This window comes from Balaenoptera physalus (genome assembly GCF_965194825.1).
Source record: "Balaenoptera physalus genome assembly, chromosome: 6".
NCBI classification, from domain to species: domain Eukaryota; kingdom Metazoa; phylum Chordata; class Mammalia; order Artiodactyla; family Balaenopteridae; genus Balaenoptera; species Balaenoptera physalus.
Window position 1 is genome coordinate 51395660 of NC_138885.1, and position 26925 is coordinate 51422584.

Genomic DNA, 26925 nt, shown 5'->3' on the forward strand with positions numbered 1-26925 from the left:
ATTTATTTTTGGCTATGTTGGGTCTGCATTGCTGCACGTGGGCTTCCTCTAGTTGCGGCGAGCGGGGGCTACTTTTCGTTGCGGTGCACAGGCTTCCCACTGCGGTGGCTTCTTTTGTTGCAGAGCACAGGCTCTAGGTGCGCGGGCTTCAGTAGTTGTGGCACATGGGCTCAGTAGTTGTGGCTCGCGGGCTCTAGAGCTCAGGCTCAGTAGTTGTGGCTCACGGGCTGAGTTGCTCCGCAGCATGTGGGATCTTCCCAGACCAGGGATCGAACCCGTGTCCCTTGCATTGGCAGGTGGATTCTTAACCACTGTGCAACCAGGGAAGTCCCTGAACTCAAACATTTTAACTGTATCATAATTTACGTTGAGATACTATATGGTTTTTACTATCCTAGGTTAAAATTGACTTCATATTAAATAATTTGAGTTGTGAGATATCTGTAAAGCATAAGGTATGTTGTCCAGACAGGTCAGAACTCCACCCATTCAGGAAAGTAGGGTAGTGGCTTCCCTGTAACACATGGGTGTGCCAGCTGCTTTTGTAAGTGAAAGACTTAGGCAGGTCAAATTGCTTAATATCAACTCTAAGTTAGAATTGTTTTTAGGTGATCACACAGTGTTATCGTTTTTTTGTTTTTTTGTTTTTTTGTTTTTTGTTTAGCAGAATAAAAGGGAGTAAGATGTTTTTCGTTGGAATTTTTATTTTTTATTTATTTTATTTTATTTTTTTGGCTTCTGAAAAAGTTAGACTATTTAAGTCCTCAAAAAAAAAAAAAATTAAGAAATTCCATCAATCCAATAGTGGAATTTTTTTTTTTTAACAAATGAGAAGAAAGAAAGTCAAGAGCTAACACAGTACAAGACTTTATTTAGAAATATACAGTGAGCATGAAGGAGTGCTTGATCTGGAGGGTTTCCCCTTGAAATTTTGGTGCCATGCAACTCTGGCTAGAAGAGACCTTTTTTTTTTTTTTTTTTTTACGTTCCCTTAATGAAAGGAATTATAGCAGTGTTATCTCTGTCATTTCGTAGAAGGATCATGTCATGGTTTTCTTTTACTTTTTATCTGTAAAGTGTAGACTCTTCCAGGGATAGAAATGTAAATGTGTTGGCTTTTGGTTTTAGTGAGAGCTTTATTCGGAAGGGGAAAACTCAGGAAGGGCGTTGTACCAGAGTGGAATTCAACACTTGCCAAAGAACCCAAAGCAAGCATGAGGTTCATTGTCCTGTTGAGTGACAGAAGACTTCCACCAGTTCTTTTTGTGGAGGGGATTAGTGGTTGAACAAATTTGCAAGTACAGCATGCAGTCTTGTCAGGTACACATTTCTTTTCACAGCTCTCTTGACTTTATACTATGTAAATAACCTCAGTTGTCTCTGAATTTTTCTTTCTTTAATTCCTATTGGATGGTCAGTTTATAAAGTCAGTTTCCTAGGTTTTTTTGTGTATTGTTTTTGAATTGTGGTATACAAATTGGTTTGTTAATAAATTCCTTATTTTGTGTTTTCTTTTCTAGTTTAACATAATTTCATAATCTAGGCAGTCTCTTTTTGTTATTGGATTATTAAGTGATAAAAATCCCAAATAACTTTTTTGTTTCTTTTTTTGTCTCTGTAGGCTAAGAAATGGCATTTCAAAAGGCAGTGAAAGGGACTATTCTTGTTGGAGGAGGAGCTCTTGCAACTGTTCTAGGCCTTTCTCAGTTTGCTCATTACAGAAGGAAGCAAGTAAGTAACTGTACATGTATCGATTATAATATGAAACAAATCTGTTAAAGAACTGTGTATGGGGCGTGCGTAGGCTTATGGTATTGTTTAGAAATTACTGTCTCAGCTTGATCTGAAAGACACTAGTTTAGAATACTGCCTTAATGATCCTTGAGAACTGTGTGTATCTCATTTTTTAAAAAGTAAATTTCTTTGTCAGAAAGCATTATATTATTTAGCCTCTGTTTTAGCTCTTTGGTTTTAAAAGACTGCTTCATTTCTGAGTGCCAGGGTTTATTCATTTATACTTTCCTTGTCTAATTCATCCAAATGTCTGGATACCTTCTATGTTCCTGCCAAGAGTTTGTCTTATTAGAAGGCAGGCAGCTGAGAAAGGAAGTGGAAAAGAAAGAGCCTATACAAAAGGCTCAACTGGAATCTTGGGTTTATTTCTGAAAGGTTTAGTTACTTATGTAGTATTATTACTTTATACTGGGTAAAATTTTTAGTGGGAGAAAGCTATGAAAATGAGATTGGTATGAAGTTTCCAAATAATTTAAAGGGTTCAGTTTATTTTCATTTTGTTTTTTTTCCCCTTTGCACTACAACTATGCCTTCCCATAGTTCAAACTGATGCCAGGAAATAACTTTGGTGAATGGTTTTGTTCTTTTCAGCCTTGAAATACTAACCTCAGTAGTTAGTATTAATCTCCTGTTCCCCCTTCCCTATGTCATTAGGGCATTTTGTGATACCAGTTGGTTGGTGCATTCCCGATTCAAAGATGGAGGTGAAGGAATTTGGGAGGCTATTTGTAGCTGGGCTATCTATGAACTACTCACATCCTACATTTTTGTGAGAACCTTTAAGCCCTGCCTGGGCTGTCTTGTACATGTTGTTTCTGTTTCTTTGTGCTACATGGTGGTGGAGCCAGCCACGTTGCTTGGAGTCCCATGTCCTGAATCGGAAATACCATGTTAAAAACACATATTAAGAAGGATCAATTTGCTGGCTTATAAATAAAAAAGAAGCTAATTTCTAGTGCTACCTCCTAAAGATGGACGATATTGAATAGGTTGTGCTGGTTTTTTTCATTCTTAACTGTGAGCACATTACTCTTAAGGTTTCCCTAGGTATACATGTTGCAGGTATTACTGACTTGCTATTGAAGCTCATTCTCACCTGCTGAACATGCTTGATGCACTATTTCTTTTAAAATGTTTCTTTGGTTCCTTAAAAGTAAGTGTGAAAAGATGTTGGCTTTGCTCAGGCTATTTTAGAAGTGCAGTTCTGTTTGGGACATGGACTTTAACAGATTAGATTACTTCTGCCATCTTTCACCAGTGGTATCTAAAACGATATTGGAAAATGCCAGTGCCAAAGATCACGATGTCTAATATGGTAAGTTGTTGCTAAATTTGTACATGGTTCATGTCTGTTAACAATCGTAAGCATGTTCTATTTCCGAGTTTATAACTTAACTTTGTACCTAGGGAATACTGTTTCAGAAATATATTTTGTTGTCGTCGTTGTTTGACTTCTCTTTTACTTCACAGAATAGAATAAGCAGTTGATACTGCCTCCAATCCATCAAGTTAGGGGTTAACTTTAGTCAGTAAAATCAAGCAAAACAAGGGTCTATTGATTCCTGGGACATTTTGTCATTTTCTCCTTCCTAAGTTAGCCATCCTGAGCACCGTAATAGCCAAATGAAACAGATACCAGCAGTTTCAAGTCATTTATAATTTTAATCTGACAAGTTCTTTTGAGAAAAATCACCATAGGCATATCCAATCAATGAGTTGCATAAGACATATGCCCAAGTGTGTGTATTCTTTTTGTAGTGATTTCTGTCCCTTTAAGCCACTGCCGTGAGCATATTTTGGGTAGCAGTTTTGGATGGAGCCATGGGGATTGGCAAAAAAAGAGAGGGGTGTGTGAGGGGGGGAGAGAAGACCAGCTCAGTTGAGCCATTGACATAAAATGACCACAGGCCTCAGCTGTCCTCTCTCAGAGAATATCTGCCAATCAGAGCCATTCTAGGGGAGGAAATTTTCCTGACTTCAATAGTCAAGAAAAAAACTGCCCCTTGACACCCATTATTTGGCAACATTTTATAGAAGCTGTGACCTTAAATGTGACTAGGCATGCTCTATTTCTCCAGAGAGCAATGCTTAAAGTATTGGCTTGTGTTTTTATCTTTTTTCCAGTTTTATGAAATGATTCCAACCGATAAACTGTCCTCCTTTAAGAATAAGTTGGTTTTGAAAGCCCAAGGTACTGATGGCTGAGAAAACTGGCTGCTGGCTTTTAAGCTTAGGCACATTTTGCTGGCATTCCTGCACTCGAAGCTCTGCATCCCCTGGCCCCTAGCTTGTGCTCATTTGATATTCCTGGTGCAAAGCTTCCTTCCTAAAATACAGGCAGAGGTCGTATTCCAAATACAAACGGGTTGATTGTTAAAGTCGGTCAGTTGTTTCAGCACCTTTGGTGACGGGATAGTGCTGTAAGTGTTTAGCTGCCAGGTCGGCTCACAAAACCCTTTTAAATTAGCTTGTATTTGCAAGGAAAAGAATAAAAGGAAAACTATTGTATATACTTTTTTGATTAATTAAACGGAAAACACAATGAAATCCACTAAGATGTGGTTCACTTACCTTTTACTCAGTTGCTTGAATAAAAGCTACTGTAGGTGAGGAAATAGAGACACTTGTGAAGACTGGCATTTCTTGTGGGCAGGTTGGACGTTAGAGGTGATAGCAAAGATTTTTTTGTTCCACTTTACTTCATGGTGTGGCTTTTCTTCATGCGAGCATGCTATTAACATTTATGGTATGTTTTTCAGTGGTGAAGAGTCTCCACTGTTGACCCAAGTGAGGCCTAGAGATTTTTTTTCTTTTGAGATAAATAAGGTCAGATTTAGAAAGGATGGAGATCATGGCCTAAGGAGAGAGCTGTTATTATTGTTGTTGTTGTTGTTATTATTATTATATTTTGGAGCTGGGCAACCTAAATCTTCAATTCCAGCGAGGAAACTGATGGGGGAGAGAAGATGAATGGAACGTTGGCCTCTTTTGACTGTGTCCACCTGCAGAGAAGGAGGTTTGTGACCACAAATGGCATCCACACTCCAGGCCCCCTCCAGTGATACATGCAGGATTTTTCTGAGTAGCCTTGGAGAGGCTTCCTATTCATTCCATTTTCCCTCTCTTTTTATTTCCTCACCCACACGTAGGTGACTAAGTTTCCACAAAGCCTTCTTGATTTTTCCTTTCCCCAGACCAGCCATATGCCGAGGAACAGGAGGCTGTGTAGTGGGATATAAACTTCCCAGCACTATCTTAAATCCCACCAGGGATGTAGCAAACAAACACCCCTGCAGTGGTGTGCAGATTTTCAAGAGTAAGGTATTTGTCATTCACTGTTTAGTACAGGTCTGTTTAATAATAAACTTTTCATTGGAAGGGACCTAGAAGACATCCAGTCTTCCTCTCGGGACAGTTTGCTTTTCTCGGGGTTCCTTACTATCTAGTGAAAGGGAAGTGTTACTTCATGGGACAGCTTCCTTTTCTAATTCCAAGCTGGTGGGAGAATGGAGTTTAAATTAGGAGAGAGGGCCCAGGCAGGGTAGCTTCAGAGGCGGTAAACCTTAGCAAGAAACAGTGGTGGAGAGCGTTACAGTCAGGGCTGCAGGAGGGTTCCTCAGGGGGGTGGGAAGAATGGGGGCAAAACTAGGGTAGGATTGCAAACTTTTAACTGAGGGCTGCCTCGGACTTTTGTCTTTTCATTAGACACTGAAGGCCTTTTTTTGGAAACTTCAAAAAATTTTAAACTCCACATTTCTTTCATACCTTCTAGGTCCTAGCTGGAAACTGGTGTAACAGTGTGGGCTTATTTTTAACCCCAGCGGTGTGATGGATGTAACAAAGATCTGTTTAGGTCTGAGGGTGGCCCTCTCATGTAGCACGCGCTCAGAGTGTTCCTTCCATTACCCACTCTGGAGGTGTGGTGGGCTTTGTGAGCCAGCTCTGAGGTGAAGCCTGAGAACCACGGAGAGCTTTCTCAAAGCCCAGATGTGAATGTTTTTTTCTTCTTGTCTGCACCATGCATAGGCAGAGAGTCTCTTTTCAGTGTGAGGAGTGATATTATTAGAATCAAGGAAATGAGAGATTCTCATTGATGTTCTGTTCATCAGCAACGTAACAGAAAGGACGAGAACACGATCTTTGGAGCGTCTTTGCAGGCTGTCTGCATCTGACACCCAGCTCTGCTTCTGAACAGCTGAGTGACTATGGGCAATTTTCTTCAATTCTCTAGGCCTCATTTTTTCCCCATCTGCAAGATGGGGAGAACGGTGGTACTTCCCTCATAGGACTGTCGATGAGCAGTAAAGCCTGGGAGAATTCCTGGAATATAGTAAACTTGCCAAAAGTGTTAGTTATTCCCAGGTGATATGAATATAAAGTGTGAATAACTATATGAATATATAGTTAGCACAAAAGTTGCTCTCATCTTTGGAGACCCTTGGGTTCAGGGATACCGTGTTAAGACTTTGAGGTTTAGTAGCAAATGGCCTGTCCTTCATCTGAGCTTGTAGGAGAATGGCTACAAACGGTCACACAAACACCCTTCTGGTTTCTCTTCTACTTGATTCCTGATCTGAAGATGAGCCAATAACAAGGTAGACAACCCCAATTATTGGCTTAAACTTTCTTCCTGTTGTAAGTAATAAATTCCTTGAAGTTCCCACTGTGTGTTTTTTTTTTTTCTATTTAAGCTTATATAATTTATGGCAGACTTGATTTATATGGTGATATGTTCCTAAAAAGTTATGTGAATATAGTCTTTTTGATAAATTAATGAATATATAGTACAACACTATTTGCTGTAATTCTATGGTGAAACAATTTAGAAAGCTCTGTTTTTTTTGGGGGGGGTGTAAACCTGGTTTTTGAGGGTAAATCAGAATTTAGCTTGAAGGGGAATACAATTAAACTTATTCTTTCCTAAAGCCAATGATGTAGTAATATTTGTTAATGACAGGATCTTCATGCTTTGCAGAATAGCCTCTCACTTTGTAAGAGACAGCCTATACTTTGAGTGGATTACTAAAGGCTATAGTTTACTTTGTTATGCATGGTAATTAAGGGAACATGGAAAACACGATAGTGGTGATGTTAGTGAGTTGATAGTATTAGGTGAGTTGAATTATAGGTAAACCTATATACCACCTTTGTGAGGAAAAATACTTATGCTAATGAGAGGCAAAGTGATGCATGAAAGTTAAAATCCATAGGAATTTTGAGAACATTGTTTTAATCTCAGTCTCTCCCTCTCAATACATTATTTGTAAGAGATCCTAGTAAACAAGGGTCTTTTGATTGGTAGTACCAATGACCCAAAATTCAAAAGATAGGATTGGTGCAGCACCAAAAAAATGGAATGATTATATCTAGTCAAAGTAAGATCTACTTTGGGGGTTATTTTAATGGCTCCTCAAATGAAAAGATATTTAGCTCCCTGAATGTGTCTGTTAAACAAGTGTGGCCAGGTTTTGGTGAGTTTGTTATGGTGCACAGGTTATGAAAGTTTCCAGAACTCTAGTTTCTTTATAAGGTAAGGATACTGTCATTTTACTCCCAGGCTTTTCCCCCCTGCCAAGCACTAACCAGTTCAGAATATACAAGCTAATGATCACAGTACCTGACACGTTAGCAGATCTTTAGTATCTATTATACTTCTTTCTTTTCCCCGATATAGGATATAAAAAATTTGAAATAGACCTAGCCTTGTTTGGCGTAATAAGAAAGGTACAGCACCAGGTTTCTTTAAATAGCTGAGCTTTTGATTGGCATAATGCTGCTTACATTAACTGCTGGCCAGAGAAACTGGTAGAGGTTAGAGAAACCTTAAGTTAAGATGAATATCAATCAAAGAGAAATCAAAATTATAAGCACAACCAATCAAAATCATAAGCACATTAAATACTAGTGAGGTTGTGGAGCAACAGGAACCCTCATTCATTGTTGGTGGGAATGCAAAATTACACAGCCACTTTGGAATGCCATAGTTGGGTGGTTTCTTACAGAACTAAACATATTCTCACCATATGATCCAGCAGTCACGCCTATTGATATTTACCCAAAGGAGCTGAAAACTTATGTCCACACAAAAACCTGCACATGGATATTTATAGCAGCTTTATTCGTAATTGCCAAAACTTGGAATCAATCAAAATGGCCTTCAGTAGGCGAATGAATAAATAAACTGTGGTCCATCCACACAATGGAACATTATTCTGCACTAAAAAGAAATGAGCCATCAAGCCATGAGGAGACATGGAGGAACCTTAATGCGTATTACTCAGTGAAAGAAGCCAATCTGAAAGGGCTACACACTGTATGAATCCAACCATAGGACATTCCAGAAAGGGCAAAACTTTGGTGACAGTAAAAAGATCAGTGGTTGCCAGGGATGTATGCAGGGAGATGAATAGGCAGATCACAGAGGATTTTTAGGGCAATGAAAATACTTTGTGTGATACTGTGGTGATGGATACATGTCATTATACATTGTCCAAAACCATAGAATGTCCAACATCAAGAGTGAACCCTTAAATAAACTATTGACTTTGGGTGATTATGATGTATCAATGTAGGTTCATCTTTGGTCAAAAATGTGCCACTCTGGTGAGTGATGTTGATAATGGGGGAGGCTGTGAGTATGTGGGGCAGGAGGTATATGGGAAATCTCTGGAACGTGCTCTCAATTTTTTTTGTAAAATTAAAAGTGCTTAAAATTTTTTTTAAGTTATACTTAAAATCATAAGCATAGCATCTAGGAGAAGATGTCAACTGAGAAAATTTCAATTGTAAAAATTCTACTTAAGTATCACTTTTCAATAGTATCTTTGATTGAATATAACTATTTATTTTTTGAATGCACTTAGTATCTTTAAGAATTTAACCTCAGTTGTAAACATTCTTCTGGCTCCTAAGCTAAAGAGTATCTGTGGGTTTGAAATTCAGTAGAAATCTTCCTGAGCACTAATGTAGCTGAAATTATCACGTGACACGTTGGCTTTCTGCTTACCAGATTGCTTTTAACTTTGTGAGGCAGTTCTGGCTACCAGACTTGTTTGTTCTCTCTGAGTAAACAGTCTTATATCTCCAGAGGCATTTTTCATAGGTTCATAAACAGCATTTCTCTTAAAAAAATCTTATAAAAGTTCTGTAACAGGAACTGTTCTTAAACAGTCTACATTTTTGTTGATTTTAATGTTTAGGTGGGAACTGTAGTGTTAGAGACCACATGAAGAATGTATTTTTAGGAGGAGAAAGGACTAGTGGTTGAATAATAGGCTTCAGGGTTCATCTGCCTGCTTAGAGAGCTGTCAGCATTAGCATTACGTCAAACATGAAGGGAGAAATGTCTCTGCACCATGGTTTGCTGGGGCTTGCATTTGCTTTTCTGTCCTTTTGGAGCTTTATCTCTATGGATTTATTTTTCTATATATGGTGGGGCCTAACCCGTCAGAGGAAGATTCTGGACTGTATACAAAGTATGGGAATTGCAAATCTTGGGTTGTAATGCTAAATATATCTCATATTTGTGTATTAAGTGGAGTAAGCTAATTGGTGTAATAAGCAGCTCCCAAAGCTCAGTGGCTTATAATGAAGGTTTCTTTCTTGCTCACATTACACTTCAGTGTGGATAGGTGGGGAATTGTTTCTTGTAGTTATTCACGGACCTATGTCCCTTTATTCTAGTGGCTTCTCCATGTTTTATAGCTTTTTGACCCACTGGATCATTTCTAGCCAACTGTAAGGGAGGGTGGGAAGTGTAATCCAGCAGTGTTCTCTGGAAGAAGAGAAAAAGTTTTAAGCATCCAGCCATTAAATCTGTGTCCTGACTTTAATTTCTAATCAGTTTGACAAATAAGCTGCATTTTTTTGATGACAGTTTTATTGTTAGAGTTTATGCCAAAGACTGTATAATTCATTTTCTTCTCTTGTTTAGAACCCTGTGCCTAGATTCCTGGAAGAATTGTTTTTCTCCTAAAAACACAACTAAATATGTTGGGGCTGTGTCTGATATCTAAAGCTTGATGAGGATTCTGAGCACATTGTATTTTCCATAAGGCGAGTTGAAACTAACTCTATGTGGTTAACCGTTTCTCAGAGGCATGTTTCATGAAAGTACTGAAATTATGCAGACAGAGCTGGAAATGTTCTTTGAAGTGCATCCTATCATTTTCCTTATAATTTTGGTTTTTATTTAACACTTAGCTCCCAAAGTGGGGCCATGGCAATATCTTTGAGTTATAACTCACATCAGGCCTTCGAGGAGTTTGTGATGCTATTTTATTGCTGGCATACAAAATCCGCGAGGTTAACTGTACTGTGATAGGTCACACAGTGAGTCAACGACTGAGCTATGATTAGCGTTGACAGCTGGTGAGCTTGTAGGCTGTTGCTAACTGAGCAACATTGACATTCATTTTGATTTGACTTTGCATTTCACTTTCAACTATTTATCCATTTTAAGGCCTCCTTAAGAAACTTTTTAGGGATATTGTGGGACTGAGGAAACTTTCTAGAAATGCTTTGGGAAGTCTACTAGCTTCCCTCTCCAGCTTAATAGTTACATTGTGTTAATGCTAGGTAGGCCCCCTTTTGGTAGAGTTTGCAAATTAAGAAAATAGATGCTTTAAGATGTTAGGCGATGTTAGGCAAAATAATTTTACATGCTTTATTTCAAAATCTGTGATTTTTCAACAAAGAAGTTCTGAGATCCAATTATATGCTTGTGAGTATAAACTAGAAAAATTATAAATGTGTATATATTTGATGAAATAATTCACAGAGAAATGGAAAACGTGCATCACAAATTATACCCCAAACTATTGTTGAACTTAAAATTAAAATGCAGCCAAGGGCCATCTGGATTGTGAAACTTGGAAATGGTCCTTTGGCTCATTGGGTCAGCATTTTATTCACCTGAGAGGGATTGGGGGGAAAGTGAGTCCCATTTCAGTTCTGTATCCATTTCCAAATGTATGTGTTAGGGAAGTTTTTAAGGAAAAGTGCTATTTCGTGGAACCCTGGGTGTCACTGCCCGGTGTGGTTGGCCATGGGCAAAGCAGGTTCCCTCAGACTTCTGATTCCACTGGCTGCCATTAGCTGTTCCCTGCATTGCTGGTGCCTGCGAGGCGGGTGGATCTAGAGCCCTAGGTAACCCACACATACAGGGAAAGATAACCTAGCAGAGCTGAGGACATGGGATTTGGAGTCAAACCAGGGATCAGATTCTGATTCTCTCAGTTACTTGCCCAAAGAATAACAAAACTCAGTTTCCTCACTGGTCAAAGGATGAGTCCCTTCTGTGTCAGGGTAAGACCCAAGGGACCTGACTTGTTAGTGTGTGGGCTAGCAGCAGCCCTTCTTCCCTCTCTGCACTCCCTGCTCTCAGGCTCCCTTTCCAGATCCTTTCATTCTCAGCACACTACTGGAATTGAAGAGCAATATCAAGTTCAGACACCTCCAAACACAAATTCTATGTCTTTAAAATACTTATTTGAAAACTGGTAAAACGTATCCCTCAAACCTCAGATCATGTAGTTATGTGCTTTTATTTGAAGTAGATTCAGACAAAGCCAAAGGGTTTTTTTCCCTATTTTTCAGCTATAAAAAAGTTTTATAATTTAATGATTTGGCTATGTTGTGATTGGTATTCAAAGAGCTTCTTTGCGATTTCTTAAAGGAATCACAACCACTTAAAGGCGCGATAGCACCTTCAAGGTGAGCTAGAGCTCTTTTCTCAGCCACCCTAGAAAGATGGACTTGTCTTATTTTCTCTTGTCTGGTCCCCTGTGGAGATGACGGTCCACCCATTAGCCAGTCTTCCTACTGAGTGATCATGAACCCCTCACCCAGTACGTTTATATTGAGAAATGTTGCTTACTGTCCTGTAAGTATAAGAAGAAACACCATTGTTTAGAACCAAAGTGATTCAGGAGGTGAAAGGTCATTAAAACATCTTAGGATTCATTCTAAGGAGATGCTTATTGCATTTCCTTTCCAGGAATATGGAAATATAGTATTTTTCAGTGACAACGAAACATGAAGCAATTCTCCTTAAATCTAATGATTCCATTATCAATATATATGATTCAATCACATAATGAGAGAAAGAGAGAGAGAGAGAGTGATAGTTGCAGTAAGAAGTGATTTGCATGAAACCCTACTTTATTCTCCAATTATTACTCTACACGATTACAGGACAACCTGGTTGGTAATTGCATGTGGTCTTTAAGTATGCACTTCTTTCAGAAATAGACACTAATTATTAGATCTTGTTTTCGGTCTCACCTGAAGTTGCAAATGTCTAGGATATATATTTTTTTTAAATTTGCAAGTCTAATGGTGTACAGACATAGTAAAACTGATCTCATTCTGAATCCCGTTTTGTTCTCTGGGATGTAAACTCTCAAAGATTATGAACTCGGCTTTCAATTCTGTATAGGTTTTCTATGTGCCAGTCTCTTGACAAAAGCCATATGTTTGCTATCAGAATGCTGGAGGAATTTTATGTTTTTAAAATGTAGAGGAACCTTTGCTTACAAGTTAAAAAAAACCCCACCTACTTCCCCACAGCTCACGATAATTAAATATCATCAGAAATAACAATATCAAAGTAATATTAAATATTAGGTATTCTCCTAATTCTACCAAGATAAGAATTTTTTGTTTTGGATCTGTGCTTGGACTTATGCTAGGCACAAGGCAGTTTGCTTTGTGTCTTGGGCTCTGCTTCCTTCCGGCGTCAGTGGCTGAATTAGGTAATAGATCCTGAATCTGATAGTGCTGGACTTGTCCTGTCTTTAGACCAGGCTTAGCAAACTTACATGCCTGCAGGGGCCAGGCTGGGATGATGAAAGTGTGAAGCCAGTGAGTGGGAATCCTGGGCTAACAAGGGTGCACAGCCCTGCCTAAGGGCAAGAGCTGCTGTTCAGTTTCAGCAGATTGATCTCAGATAGAAATCCTAATTTTTATGTGAAATATAGCAATTTATGTCATTTATTTATATTATTTTTAAGTTGAAGTATAGTTAACTCACAATGTTATATTAGTTCCAGGTGTACAACATAGTGATTTGCTATTTTTATAGATTATGCACCAAAGTTAGTATAGTATTAATGACTACATTCCCTGTGGTGTACATTACATCCCTGTGACTTATTTATTTTATAACTGGTAGTTTGTACCTCTTAATTCCCTTTACCTCTTTCTCCCATCCTCCCACCCTCTCCCCTCTGGTGACCTGGGTATTTACCTGAAGAAAATAAAAACACTAATTCAATAAGATACATGCACCCCAGTGTTCATTGCTGCGTTATTTACAATAGGCAAATATGGAAGCAACCTGTGTCCACTGACAGATGAATAGATAAAGAAGATGTCGTATATATATGCAATGAATATTAGGCCATAAAAAAAGAGTGAAATCTTCCCATTTGTGACAACATGGATAGACCTGGAGGGTATTATGCTAATTGAAAGTAGTCAGATAAAGACAAATACTGTATATTTTTAGTTATATGTGAAATCTGAAAAACATGAACAAATGTTACAAAACAGAAATAGACTCACAGATATGGAGAACAATTTTTAAATATTGGATGTGTAACTCACGTTTTTAAGAAAGTAGTATGCTGACCAATTCACTACAATGACTTCTGGTTTTAGCACATGCTGTGCCTACTTCCTTTCCTGGCATTTTCACCCAGCTAATGCTTATTAGTCTTTCTTGACCTGATTTAGCTGTGGTTTCCAGGAAACCTTCTCAGGTCTGGCTCATGCCTCCCATGGCTCTTATAGCTTCTTCTCTATCTTTAATCCACCTGTTAAGCAATATTATAATTTCCTCTTTATCTTTTTGTTTTGTCCTCCAGTCTGTAGAATCCTTGAGGGCCTCCACTGGATGAGGAAGTGCAGTGGTGCGTGAGGTGTCTTCTTAGGTGACTTAGGGCATGTTGCCTTTCCAAGCCTTCTCCCAGAATCTCTGGATCAGTCCAGATTCCTGTTTAATCAACTGCATTGATTAATTTGTCTGCGAAGTTTGATTAGTAGGTCTGGGAAGATTTGGAGCACAAAGGCCCCCTTTCTTAAAGTGTGCTGTTACTTACCACTGCTGTTTTATTCCTACTGCTTTTCTTTTATTTCTCCTCAGTCGACATATTCTAGGGAAGGTAGAGTGCAGATGTGTTTCTGTGACTCAAAGCCATATGAAGCCCAAATGAGTCTTTCTCTTGTCATAATTATAAGGAGGGCCCTAGGCTGTGTTTACTGCCTCTAAAATAAACTTGGTGCTTAGCTTCTCAGTTGCAACACTTTCCAGCTTTTATGAAAAAAATAAACAAAAATAAAGTGTTATTTTAAATGTAGTGTCAGAAATTAAATAAATTACCCTCAATAGTGCCGAATATTTAAAAAAATATATTTTTGGAAGGATTGTTCAGCAAAACCTCCACAACAGAACCATACCACAAAACACCCCCCAAACTTTCTGCATTTGGTAACTGGTGAGATCTCATCCTATTATAACTATTTAGTCTATTTCTTAATTTTTCTCAAATTATACGTAGAATCAGTATGTTGCAATGATGTAAAACTTCGTCTGTGTCACCAGGCTGCATAAGTTCAATTCCTAGCTCTACCATATACCAGCTGTATAATCACAGGCCAAGTGCTTAACTTCTGTGTCTCAGTTACTCCTTCTGTAAAATAGAAATCATAGTAGTACCTAGCTCACAGAGTCATTGTGAGGATCAAGTGAGTGAAAAAAGTAAAACCCTAATAATAATAAATATTATGCCTGGTGCATAATAAATAATAAATAATATGCCTGGTGCAGAATTGCTGTGTATATGGTTACTTATTATTTTTTAAGTCAAGTTTATTGAGGTATGATTTGGGGTGTAATTTACATGCAGTAAAATTCACCCTTTATAACGTACAGTTCTGTGAGTTTTGACAAGAGCATATGGTCATATAACCACCACCACAGTCAAGATATAGAACATTTCTATCATCCTCAAAAGCTCTCATGTTCTCTGTAGTCATTCCTCCCCACCACATCTCCAGACCCTGACCATCACTGATCTGTCTTCTGACCATATACTTTTGCTTTTACAGAACATCATGTAAATGGAATCATGCCCTATGTAGACTTCTGAGTCTTTCTTCTCTCACTTGGCACAGGGATTGGCAAACTTTTCTCTAAAGGGCCCGGCAGTACATGTTTTAGGCTTGCAGACCATACCTTCTCTGTTGCAACTACTCCACTCTGCTATTGCAGTCGTGTACTAGGCATGAATGATTGGGGGTGGCTGTGTTGCAATAAAACTTTATTAAAATAAGTAGCAGCCACATTTGGGTGGAAAGCCGTAATTTCTCAACCTGTGACTTAGCATGATGCTTTTGAGATCCATTCATGTTGTTGTGACTATCAGTAATTTGTTCTTTTTATTGCCAGTTATTATTCCAGTGCATGGATGCACCAGAGTTTGTTTAGTCATTCACCAGTTGAAGGATGTTTGGGTTTTTAATAATTTTTGGCAATTATAAATAAAGCCACTGTAAATATTTGCCTACAGATTTTTGTGTGAACACAGGTTTTGATTTCTCTTGAGTAAATCACCTGGGGGGGCCACTGTATGGTAAGTGTATGTTCACCTTTATTAGAAACTCTCAATTGTTTTCCAAAATGGCTGGATTATTTTGCATTTCCATCAGCAATATAAGAGAGTTCCAATTGTGTTGTATCACCACCAGCACTTGGTATTGTCCATTTCTTTGTTAGATTTAAGCTACTCTGAAAAACTATGAAGCATCTTAGAAACTAAAGATGCTTACCTTTATGTTGTATTAAGTCAAAAGCTCTTGAAGGGTTTTACACGTGGAAATGACATTATTTGGGTTTTTACGTGATTACCCCAGCTGCAGTATGGAGAATGACTTGGAAGGAGGAATGGTAACTGTGTGAAGACCTGTAAGAGGATATCATTTTAATATAGAGGAAAGGGAAGATACCTGGACTTGAAAGGCAGTGAAGATGGTGTGACTAGATGTGAGAATTTTTTTAGGTGGTGGAATTTATAGAACTCAATGATTGACCAGATAGGAGACTTGAGAGAGTGGCACAAGAAACTAGATATAAAATGGTACCTTCACTGAAATGAGGAAAATTTATAGGGAAAAAGGTTTGGGGAGATAAAGTTATCAGTAGAATTTTAAGATAATGTGAGACATCGAAATGAAGGTGCCAAGTAGGGAGTTTGATATCCAGGTTCTGGAATAGGGGAGCATAATTGAGGGTCAGGGTGGTATGAAAGGTATCTGATAATATGGAGGAAGATGATGTTCCGTAGAGAGAGTTTTTAGTGATCTGAGAAGAGTGAGTAGGACAGACTCAAGAGGAACCTCAACGATTAATGTTGGACAGCAGACAGACATCCAAAGGAAACTAGAGAGTGAGTTCAAGAGGCTGGAGGGAGAGAGAGAGAGAGAGAGAGAGAGAGGTCATTTCAGACTGCCATCTTCCAGATGCTGAGGTGAATGTGCTGAGGTGACAACTGAAATGAAGGATGAAAAGTGCTCACTGGGTTTGGCAGCATAGTGGACATTGGTCAGTGTTGGTGGTCTGGTCATGGTGGTGGTGCTGGTGTATGTGAAAATCCATGTTAAACTTGAGTTGGGGAGTGAATAGGAGGTGAGGCAGTAAAAAAGCAAGGGTATACAGTTACTTCAAGAATTTTCAGGCTGATTGTTAGAAATATATGTAAGAGACATTTTTTACTGTTTGTTAAGATGAGACAGGTTAGAGCGTACCGATGAGAAATATGAGGCAGGGGATGAGGACAGGAGAAACAGCATAGTCAGTGGAGAGATGCACAAAAGGCATGAGAAATGCCCATCAGATCTGGTGTACTTGCTGAAGAAGAGATTCTGCTGAGTTTAATCTCCATGGTTGCAACCTGTGAGCAGAGTAGAATGGGATCTGTTAGTATTGCCAAGTTCTAATGAACTCTACCATAGTACCGTCCTTACATTTATTTTCAACTATTTCTAGAAAACTTACCAAGCAGCAAATGTCAGCACAATTCTTTTGATGTGTGAAAATGCTCTGGCAGTTTAGTCACTTGTCAGTCTCATGTTCAAGTCTTATCCATCTGTCATGGCCCAGTTGAAAGCCTCAGATGAAAGACTCCCTCTCTAATCTGAATGGTCATAGCTTGGTGCTTTTTTTTTTTTCCTCTATTTTGGCATTTGTTCTTGTATGTGTTTACCGTGTGTGTGTGTGTGTGTGTGTGTGTGTGTGTGTGTGTGTATGGTTTTTTTCATTCTTCTCATTAGATGATGGAAAACAAAGACCATGACTGAAAGGCATCTTATATTCTCCACAGCACCTAGCCAGTTACATTTATTTAGCTTGTTACCTTAAATGCATGTAAATATGAACATGGGGAAATGGTTATTAGCAGACAATTAGGAGGAGTTATATAAGGAAGCACAAGATTTTTGTGGTTTGGAATCTGAATTAATAGTCTGAAAAATTATGGTACCAGATTATAACATTTTGTATTTATGATACTTAGTAAAATATGTTTTGGAAGTTTCCTGTTCCCTGCTATTAAAGAATCAAATTATTTAACAATAATACAACTCCTCTTTGGTGTAATTCATAGTTTACTACCTACTTTCATATCATTATTCCCTTACTGAGGGTAACCCAAAGATAAAGAGATAGAGGCATCACAGGGGTTTCATCCCATGTTGCAAATGAAGAAACCAAAGCCAGAGAGATAATCGGTCAAAAGTCCCTTTACTAGTAAGCACAAATGCTAAGATACAAGCCAGGACCCTCTGATTCTAATCCAGGTTTCTTTCAATGTGCTCTATGGCTTTTAGGGTTTTTTTAAATAGAAATCCAATTGGCCTGATAATAATTAAATCCAATTGTAAGGAGCACTTTGGTCTATTTTATTTAAATGAATAAAAAATCACTTATCAGGACAGTCTCTTGGTCAGAGCTAAGACCACCTTTTCTGGAAGAAGCTTGGCCTTGTGGTTCAGAGCTTCATACATAGCCCTTCAGCAGAATGGGAAGAACACTGCCCTTGTGGGTTGTGCTGATGCTGTGATTTAAAGAAAAGAAAATAGAAGCCACACATCTGTGGAATACTAACTGTTAGAGCAACAGTGACCAGCACTGTTCAGTATAGTGAACGAACCTAGTATTCGCATTTTGGAGAAAAAACAGATGCATATCTGTTTTTCTAAGCTTTTGACTCTGACTTACTACTTTTTTTTATATAAAGACTAGCATCATTTTCTATTTAGGATGATAACTTATATTCTAATGAAAGAACTAGAAATAAAGAAGGTCATTATCCTTTAGGGGGACTATGGCTGGCTTTAATTATATTATTGTTAAAGCTTCCACAAATTGAAATAGTGTGTTTTAAATATATAAAATCTATAATTTTCTGTTAAAACGTTGAATGGGGAAGCCTCTGACTAAAATCTTTATATAGTATTATTCCCATCGGCCGGAGCTGATTATTAAACTGGATAATAACGTCTGTTGAACAGATTCTTTTTAATTGTACTGACTTTAACTTATAGATCCCCAAACTCAAGAATATATTTTTGTCAGGGGAATTAAGGAATGAAGAACATATACTTTTAAGAAATTGCGGAAAGGCATAAAGTGCTTTTTCCTCCTCCTTTCCACACTTTTAAATGTTATCTGAATGAATGGCTGCTACCGGGTAAAACATTTCCTTATGTTCTCCTATAAATTGTCTTAGACAAGGTATTTGGGAATTGCTGTACAGTGTGGGAATTAAGTGAACTTGGTTGTATATGAAACCAAAACGATCAGTTGAGATATTGAATCTGAAACCAGGTGTTCCACGGTTAAATAGTTATGATTCATGGGGAAAAAAACCCAGAGAATTTTAAGGACCTTTTTTTTTCTCAAAGGCAGTTGGTTCTATCCCTCACTCCATGTGGACTGTAGACTCTGGTCTAGCTCCGGTTATCCTTATCTCCATTACAAATCTTTTTTTAGTATATCGTAAAATTTATTAAATTGGCATTCCAGACGAACATTTGAAAATGGTCTTTTACCTCAGGTGAACCTGGCCTTTGTTGAAGCAGCAGACTGCGTCTCAGAACCTGTTAACCGGGAGCCTCCTTCCAGAGAAGCTCAGATACTGACTTTGAAAAACACATCTGAATTCGATGTACTTGTCATTGGAGGAGGAGCAACAGGAAGTGGCTGTGCCCTAGACGCAGTCACCAGAGGTGAGTTCTGGTGTGGGTGGATGTAACACAGGTAAAGGTTCCGTCTGTCCTTCTGATACAAACACACAGTGTGCGCTCCGTGCTGGGAAGTCACGTTTCTGTTGCATTGCTTAATTTTCCGTTCTTTGTGAAACACCTTCCCATTTTTAAAATGTAGGTACTTGCACAATTTTGAAATTAAATATAGTTTGTCTTTTACACTGAAATGAATTTATTTAAAAAGAAAACTTTATATTCCTGTGAATTCATTGATTTGATGTTCTGGTTAGTTTTTTTGATACACAGTTAAAGTACATTTAGGTGAAATAAAATTATTTGTGTATCACCTAAAATCACATTTATGTCAGTGATTTATCTTTAATAAAAAGATTTATTTAGATGAATTAATCTATTAAAATAATTCTTTTTGTTTCTCTATCGATTAAAATAATCTCTTCCAATGAAATACAGACTACAGTTTGGGAAACTCTAGTGCAGGTGACTGAATAATGGAAAAGCCTAGCTAACCTGTAGTTCTGTCTCACCCTATTAGTAAGCTTCAGGAAAGATATGAGAAGTTCCTTCAAAATGGCAACAGGGTATATAAAGAAAGAAATTTTAGTATGGAACACCAATGCTCTTACGTGTGATATATTTAATGATTTGCTTCTTTTGCCTGTGGTTATTAGTATGGAGTTTGGAATCAAAGAAATCTGACTACATATCCTGGCTGAGCTGCTTTATCAGATGTATGTATGTATATACACACACACACGCACATACACTTAAGCAAGTTACTTAATTTCTCTAAGGTCCCTCATCTTTCAAATAAGGAAGAAAAATCTTCCGTTAATGATTGTTATGAGGATTAAATGCATAATCATGAAGAGGATTTAAAACAGTGCTTGTCACACAAAGTAGAAACTCAATAAATTGTAGATAATATTATAGCTGCCATTAATAACATAAAGGCAAAAGACTTTTAGAACCAATTGTCCTGGAGAAATAATCCTTAGTGATTATTTTTAGATATATCAAATTGGACTGGGTACTGCTGCAAGGAATTTTGACTCCAAATTATTTTAGTTACTATATAAGGTTCAGTATTCATTGCAGTTTCATATTCAGTGGTAATAGTTTATTACATGGAATACTTTTTCTCAGATTAAGTTACTACCACACCCACCCTAGACTTAGTTACTTTGCATATCTGGTAGATTTTAGTCTTACAGAAATGAAATAAATTTCGTGAGATTAGGCACACATAAGCCAAAAAGTATGCTAGATTTACTGTGATTGCACAGGACCCCCACTTGAGTTTTGATCCATGTAGACATCACAGCCTAGGTCCTTTCTGTCAATTCCAAATAATGGTAAATTCACAATAATAAGTCCTGGAACATACTCAGTTTCCTGGCAGACCCTAATATTTATATAATTCTGTCTCCATCCGTAGTTTATAATTTAAGCTGCATTATCCTGGGACATACTAAGTCAGATGGAAAGAAGAGTTGAAGTTACCTCAAGGTGTTTGAATTCAACACTCTTCCCTGGAGTCCTAGGAAAGAGTGTGTCAAGAGAAGACACATAGGCAGTGTAATGGGAGGTCTCGTTTGGGACGGCCCCAATTGTCCTGGGACTACCCCAGGGGTTAGAAGTTACCAGATGACAATTTTCTATGTCCAAGAGGATCGTTTCCCCAGTAGGGTTCAGAAAAATATTTCTTGCTGTCTCCACTTATGTTCATGCTATGTACCGAAGTATACAGCAGTTCTTTTTCTTTCATTTCAACAAATATTGGCTGAGTGCCTGCTTTATGCGTGGCAATATTCAAAGTACTACATGACAATACAAAGATGTTTGATCCAGGATCCACCCTTAGGTTGCTCCAAGTTCTGTAGTTCTGTAGTAGACTGAGTTACCCTATAGAGAATATGTGCCTTTCAGGAGGCTTGGGGGCATTGTTATATCTGCATAGAATGGCCTGGAGAAAGCAAGCTGCTATTTAGCACGGGTAGAATTTTAGTAGGCAAACATTGCTTGCTGAAAGTGTGCCAATCTGAGGGAACATGTGAGAGGAACAGTGTGTGTGGGAAACAGCCCGTGTTTCAGTTGGGATCACCCAGGCTGTGCTGGGGAGGATATGAGAGGAGTGCAAAGGCAGGGCTGGGCCTGGGTTACTGGGGAAAGGCCTTTGGACTTTACTGAACAGGCCACTCTGAGACAGTGAAGAGCCTTCGTGATGAGGAAAGGATAGGCAATAAGGAAGAAGCAGGCACAGGGCTAAACTTTTAAGAGATCTAGAGACAAATAAAGCAGAAAGGACGTAACTTGCTGGTGTAGTAGGATATGAATAAGGGAGGCAATATGTGCAAGAATTGTTTCTTCTTTCTTTTCTTTTTAAGATAGGAGCCATCTGAATATTTCTGTAGACTCAGAGGAGAACCTTAACATGCAAATAATAGAAGGCTGCATGTGGAACAAGCTCTCGGGAAAATACGAGGCATGGGATATCAAAGATGTATCTTAGCTTTGGCAGGGCAAGAAGAGACATTTCTCAGAGACAGATACAAAGTGTAAAGATTCTAAGGCATAAAAGAGGGAGTCTGTGTGACTATGGAGAGCTATTCTTAAACACTCAAAAAGAAGTGAGATGTGCTACTTATGGATAGGAGTAGGGACTTGGATGTAGAAAAGATTTAGAGAATGTGATAGGAATAGGGGTTGCTTTGCTCTGCTTAGAAAAGGATATCTGTGTGTGTGTGTGTGTGTGTGTGTGTGTGTGTGTGTCCCCATGTGTGTCTAACATTGCTCAGAGTTGGGGCAGAGAAAATACACGATAGGGTAGAATCCCAAATGGAGAACTGACTAGGTATCAATGACAGAAGGAGAAAATGAGAAAAGATTCCATGAAGGCAAGAAATTGTTTAAATGGAAACTTAGGACTGGTAGGGGGAGGTAAGGGAAGTTGGAAAGCCAGCTTCCCTCAAAGAGTTAGGACCGTGAGTGCAGTAGCAAAAAGGCAACTACTGATTAAGTGCCTTTTATTCCTTTTCTCCTTTTGAAAAGTCTCACCTATATTTGCTTTTGTGCATTTTTTAGATATCTTTTTTTTTTTTAATTTTTATTTATTTATTTATTTATTTATGGCTGTGTTGGGTCTTCGTTTCTGTGCGAGGGCTTTCTCTAGTTGTGGCAAGCGGGGGCCACTCTTCATCACGGTGCGTGGGCCTCTCACTATCGCAGCCTCTCTTGTTGCGGAGCACAGGCTCCAGACGCGCAGGCTCAGTAGTTGTGGCTCACGGGCCTAGTTGCTCCGCGGCATGTGGGATCTTCCCAGACCAGGGCTCGAACCCGTGTCCCCTGCATTGGCAGGCAGATTCTCAACCACTGCGCCACCAGGGAAGCCCTATTTTTTAGATATCTTTTTAAAAACATAGATAAGATCATACTGTAGTCATTACTTCGCAGTGTGTTACTTTCAAATAACAGTATAGTTAATCAATCTTTACATGTATATGGTATTCATTGTTTTTCATGGCTGAAAAATTCATCCCAAAGACGTTCTTGTTAATGACTCTTTAGGTGGTTTCCAGTTTGTTGTTTTGTTTCATTCTGCTGTTTAACATAATACTACTTGTGAGTCAACTGCTGAACCAGCTCTGGGAATATAAAGACTAACAAGATGTGGCCTTGCCCTCGAGGAGCTTATAGTTTATTAATATTTGCTGAACAAACATTTTTCCTTTGGGCAGTAAAGAGTGTTACCTAGGACATTAGCAGACGATTGTGGGTGATGACAGTGACGGTGATTTTGAAAAGATAAGAGTTTTCAGAGCCAGAATGTTGACAAGATTTTCAATACTTATAGTTAGTAACAGCTAAGAAAATGGTGTACTTTCAATATCTCCTGGTATTTCAATTGCTGTCTTTTAAAATAATTGACTGACTGTCTTATTTTATGTATACGGAGTTACGATTTATAAAAAGGATGGATAAACCATAGTTTGTATTTCCTTTATTATGCTGGTAGCCCTCTGAGGGTAGCATTTATAATTAAAATGTATAGAGATGCTGAAGTTAATCTATATTTATCCTTTTACTACAATTTCTGATCATATCAGTAGCCCTCTGAAGTGTGAAATAATCATGGACATTTGGTTAATGAATTGTGCATTGTTGCTGTTCATTCATAGAATTTGCTCTTTTATTATATTTGATGCTTCACTTAACAACAAATTTTGCTTTCTCTGCGTTTGATACGTTTTTACCAAATTATTCCTGACTGTATCCATTAATCTTTAGTCACATTTGACAAAAATAAATTACTGTGATCTTTTAAAGTTACCAGTAATAATTAGATTTTTCAGGACATCAAAGTTTTGGGGGAACTGCTAGATGTTAAAAGTCTCGTATAAAAATGTTTTCACAAGGTTTTTGATGAAATATTGTGCCCAAATGCAGTTTTGGTAATGGATAAACAAAGACCATAGAAGGAAGAGAAAAAGTCATGACGTTTTCATAATGAACATTTATTTGCATTCTTACCATCTGCATTTTCTTGGGAATCAGTTTTTCATTTGTTTCATTTGGGAATATTATTTTATAAACATAATATGCACGGCTCCCCTTACGTTCTCCTGCAGGTGTCTAGGACCAATAGGAATTGCTTCTCTGTTTAACACCTCTGTGGTCAGTCCCCAGCCTCGAAGCACGATGATATAGGAGGCACTTTGCCCCCAAAAGAGAGCTGGAATGAAGAGACTCTGATAAATATAGTCACTCCCTCAGGGGGCTTCAAGATGTTTTTTTTTCAGCTCTTTTTTGTTATTTTATGTGATTTACCTGTATGTATCAGGGGTCAACTAGTACAATTTTGGTTTAAAATCTTATTTATGAACTTAAACTTTATGGCTTCAAAATTCCAGAGAAGACTGCCTCTTGCTAGAAGAAAACATTAATTGTAGTTCTCTTGTTTAAAAATGTATATGTACTTCTAGTTTATGAATGGTGCCTGGCTAGTAATTCCTGAATTCTCACCACAGCTCCTTCGAGTCTGAGACAGTATAGCATAACGAGTAAGGACACAGGCTATGAAATGAGAACCAAGTGGGATCAGTCAGCTTCATCATTTACTAGGTCCATGACCTTCAGTAAGTGTTCTAACCTTACAGAGAGCCTCAAGGTTCTCAGACATAACGGAGGATAACAGCAACACTCTTCTGCATAAATAAAGGTTTGTGAAAAGGAGCAGGTGTGTGCATTTTAAATTGCATTAAAAACTGCAGAAGAGGGAGAGCCATGGAAGATAGTGCATTTTGGGAATTACAGATCTCCACCCCCTTCTACCACTGCCCCTCTCCCATCATGAGGGTAGAGAAAATCCTATTTCAGGACAGTAGAATTGCAGCAGATGAAAGTTTGCTACTTACTGGACACTGCTGATTAGACTAGGTTGCAGATTGCTACTAAAATTAATCTGGAAATTTGATGTAATTTAGTGATTACGTTATAGTGACTGTCTTTGGCAGGAGTAGGGTGGGGAGGATTAGAGAAACTGTGCCAAAGTTATCTGGAAAAATCAGCCTTTGAGATTTACTAGATTAATTTTGAAAAAGAATAATGATAAAGGAGATAGAACTCTATCAATATCGAAATGTATTGTAAAGCTACTTTAATTAAAATAGTTTGCTAAAGGAACGGAGAGATAAGCGGAGCAAAAGTAAGAGGCTAGAAATAGATCTGAATACATAAAATTTAGGATATGGTAAAAACATTTCATATTTGTCATTATTGGTTATTTAATAAGCGATGTTGTAGTATCCACTTTCCCAAATTTATATTTGTATTTATATATATTATGTATATTTATATTCTGTTTATCATGCTCTCTGTGGGTCAAGGATTTAACAATAAAACACCACAAACCTATTAGAAGAAAGTATATGGAAATTTTAAAAAATGGAGTAAGAAAGGTGTTTTTAAGCATGACATCAATAAAGTCATTTTCCTTTTGGCAAATCCTGTTAAATTTTATTTCATAAAAATTGAAATTTGTCTATGGCAGATATATAATAAACACCTGTGAAATTGGAAAAATAACATATCAGACAGGATTTGTTTCATATTGTTTTCAACTTTTCTATATCGTTTTGTTTTAGTATGTCTATGATAAAACACAAGTAGCTGGAGTCTTCTTTTTTTTTAACGCTTGATAGATAGAATCTGTCTTTCAACAGGTGAGTTTGGTCCATCTCCATTTATTTGGATGCCATGTGCTTTTATTTTGTATTTTTTACCTTACATCTTTTTTTACTTTGCTCCATTTCCTTCTTCCTTTCCTCCATATTAAATCAGCTTTGTATCACTCTCTGTTTCCATACATTAAACTCTATAGATACAGTTGCTGCCACCTTCAAGTTCCATCAGAGACTTTTCTCAAAACCAAATCGAGGCTCCTGCCCTGTGTTGATCTTGGCCAGCCAGCTGGTGGTTCCCTGGCCTGCCAGGTACTGCTCTCCAGGCTGGGTCCATCTTCCTGCCTCCTGGGCATGTCCCAGCAGATAGTCCACAGCCCCAGACGTGGTCAGCAGAAGCTTTTCCACCCTTCTTCAATCCCTGGATTCCAGCACTGGTCTGTCTTCTTCACCTCTCCCTATCTCTTGCCCTTCAGGAACTGAAATCTTGGTTACCTTTGCCTGTTTCTAGACCCAGATTCCACCAAGACAGAGGCTTTGGGCCTAACTACTCTGCTCTGAGTTTCTGCTACATTTCTGGTCCATGAGGTGTTTATTTTTGAATCAGCCATGCCTTAAAATATATGTATGTATGTGTGCATATATGTACGTGTGTACATATATATATACATGCAAAAAATATATATATATATATATACACACGTATATATAATTTTCTCTGTGTTTAGAGAAGAAGAGTTTAAAGCTGAACTCGCAGTGCCATATTGGTCAAAATTTTACCTATAAGCAATATTTATAATAGCAAAAAGAGTGTGGTATGGTTTAATAAATTGGGTCCATTCAGTTATCCAGAGAGGTTTATAAGTATTTACAGGGATAATGGCTAAAATGTATTATAAATTGAAAAACAAGTTGTGACGAATGAGTTTGTTAATTGTATTTGTTTTTGAAGCAAAAAAGTACACAGGTTTATAAGCATAAAAAGTTTCTGGTAGAATATATGGGACATTTTTAATAGTTAAAATCGGTTATGTCTGGAGTGTATTATTCTCTCTTTTCATCATTTTATATTGTTTGGATATTCCTTCTCTCTTTGAATACTGGCTGTTTTTATTATAAAATAATAAAAAGTAAAATAGTAAAAAAATAAATAGTAAAATAGTAAAAAGAGAAAGCAACAACAGCAACTTCCTTATTCCCCTGAAACTCTATTACTATAATTAGTGTTATGGCTTAATACATTTTCGTGCCTCCATAATCATGTGTGAACTTAAGGGACTCAAAGTATGTTAATGATATGTTCTAACTTAGCATAGTATCTCCATTAATGGTTTATATGTTTCTAATAGAAAAATAGAAATAGGTATAATAACCAATCCAATATTATATAGTTCTGTAAAATGTTAACATTCACTGTTAGAAAATACTAGGCTTAAAGCATAGAATCCTGATCATGAGGATTAACAAGGCAGGATTGCTTTGCAGCTTTACAGGAGTGTTATTTTTTAGAGAAATTGGTACTAATGTACAGAATGTCTAAACTTTTTGATTTGTGTGTTATTACCTGGGTGCCTCTGGTAGTTATTTCATAGCTATTACTCTGCCCTTTCTATTTAAAAATAGTTAAATAATGCCACATCTGAAAATTTATTATAATGAAATAAAGATG

At 37.8% G+C, this 26925-nt stretch overlaps 1 protein-coding gene across 5 annotated transcripts in view; it reads left to right on the top strand.

Annotated features, from left to right (window-relative positions):
- Positions 1-26925, top strand: part of GPD2 (glycerol-3-phosphate dehydrogenase 2) — a 144926-nt gene that overhangs the window by 36489 nt on the left and 81512 nt on the right. For all 5 annotated transcript variants that reach the window (XM_082464997.1, XM_082464998.1, XM_082464996.1 and 2 more), the window contains exons 2-3: positions 1622-1731; positions 18909-19080. In XM_082464997.1, coding sequence (XP_082321123.1) covers positions 1630-1731; positions 18909-19080 — 274 coding nt within the window. In that variant the 5' untranslated portion in view covers positions 1622-1629. The remainder of the gene's footprint in view (positions 1-1621; positions 1732-18908; positions 19081-26925) is intronic.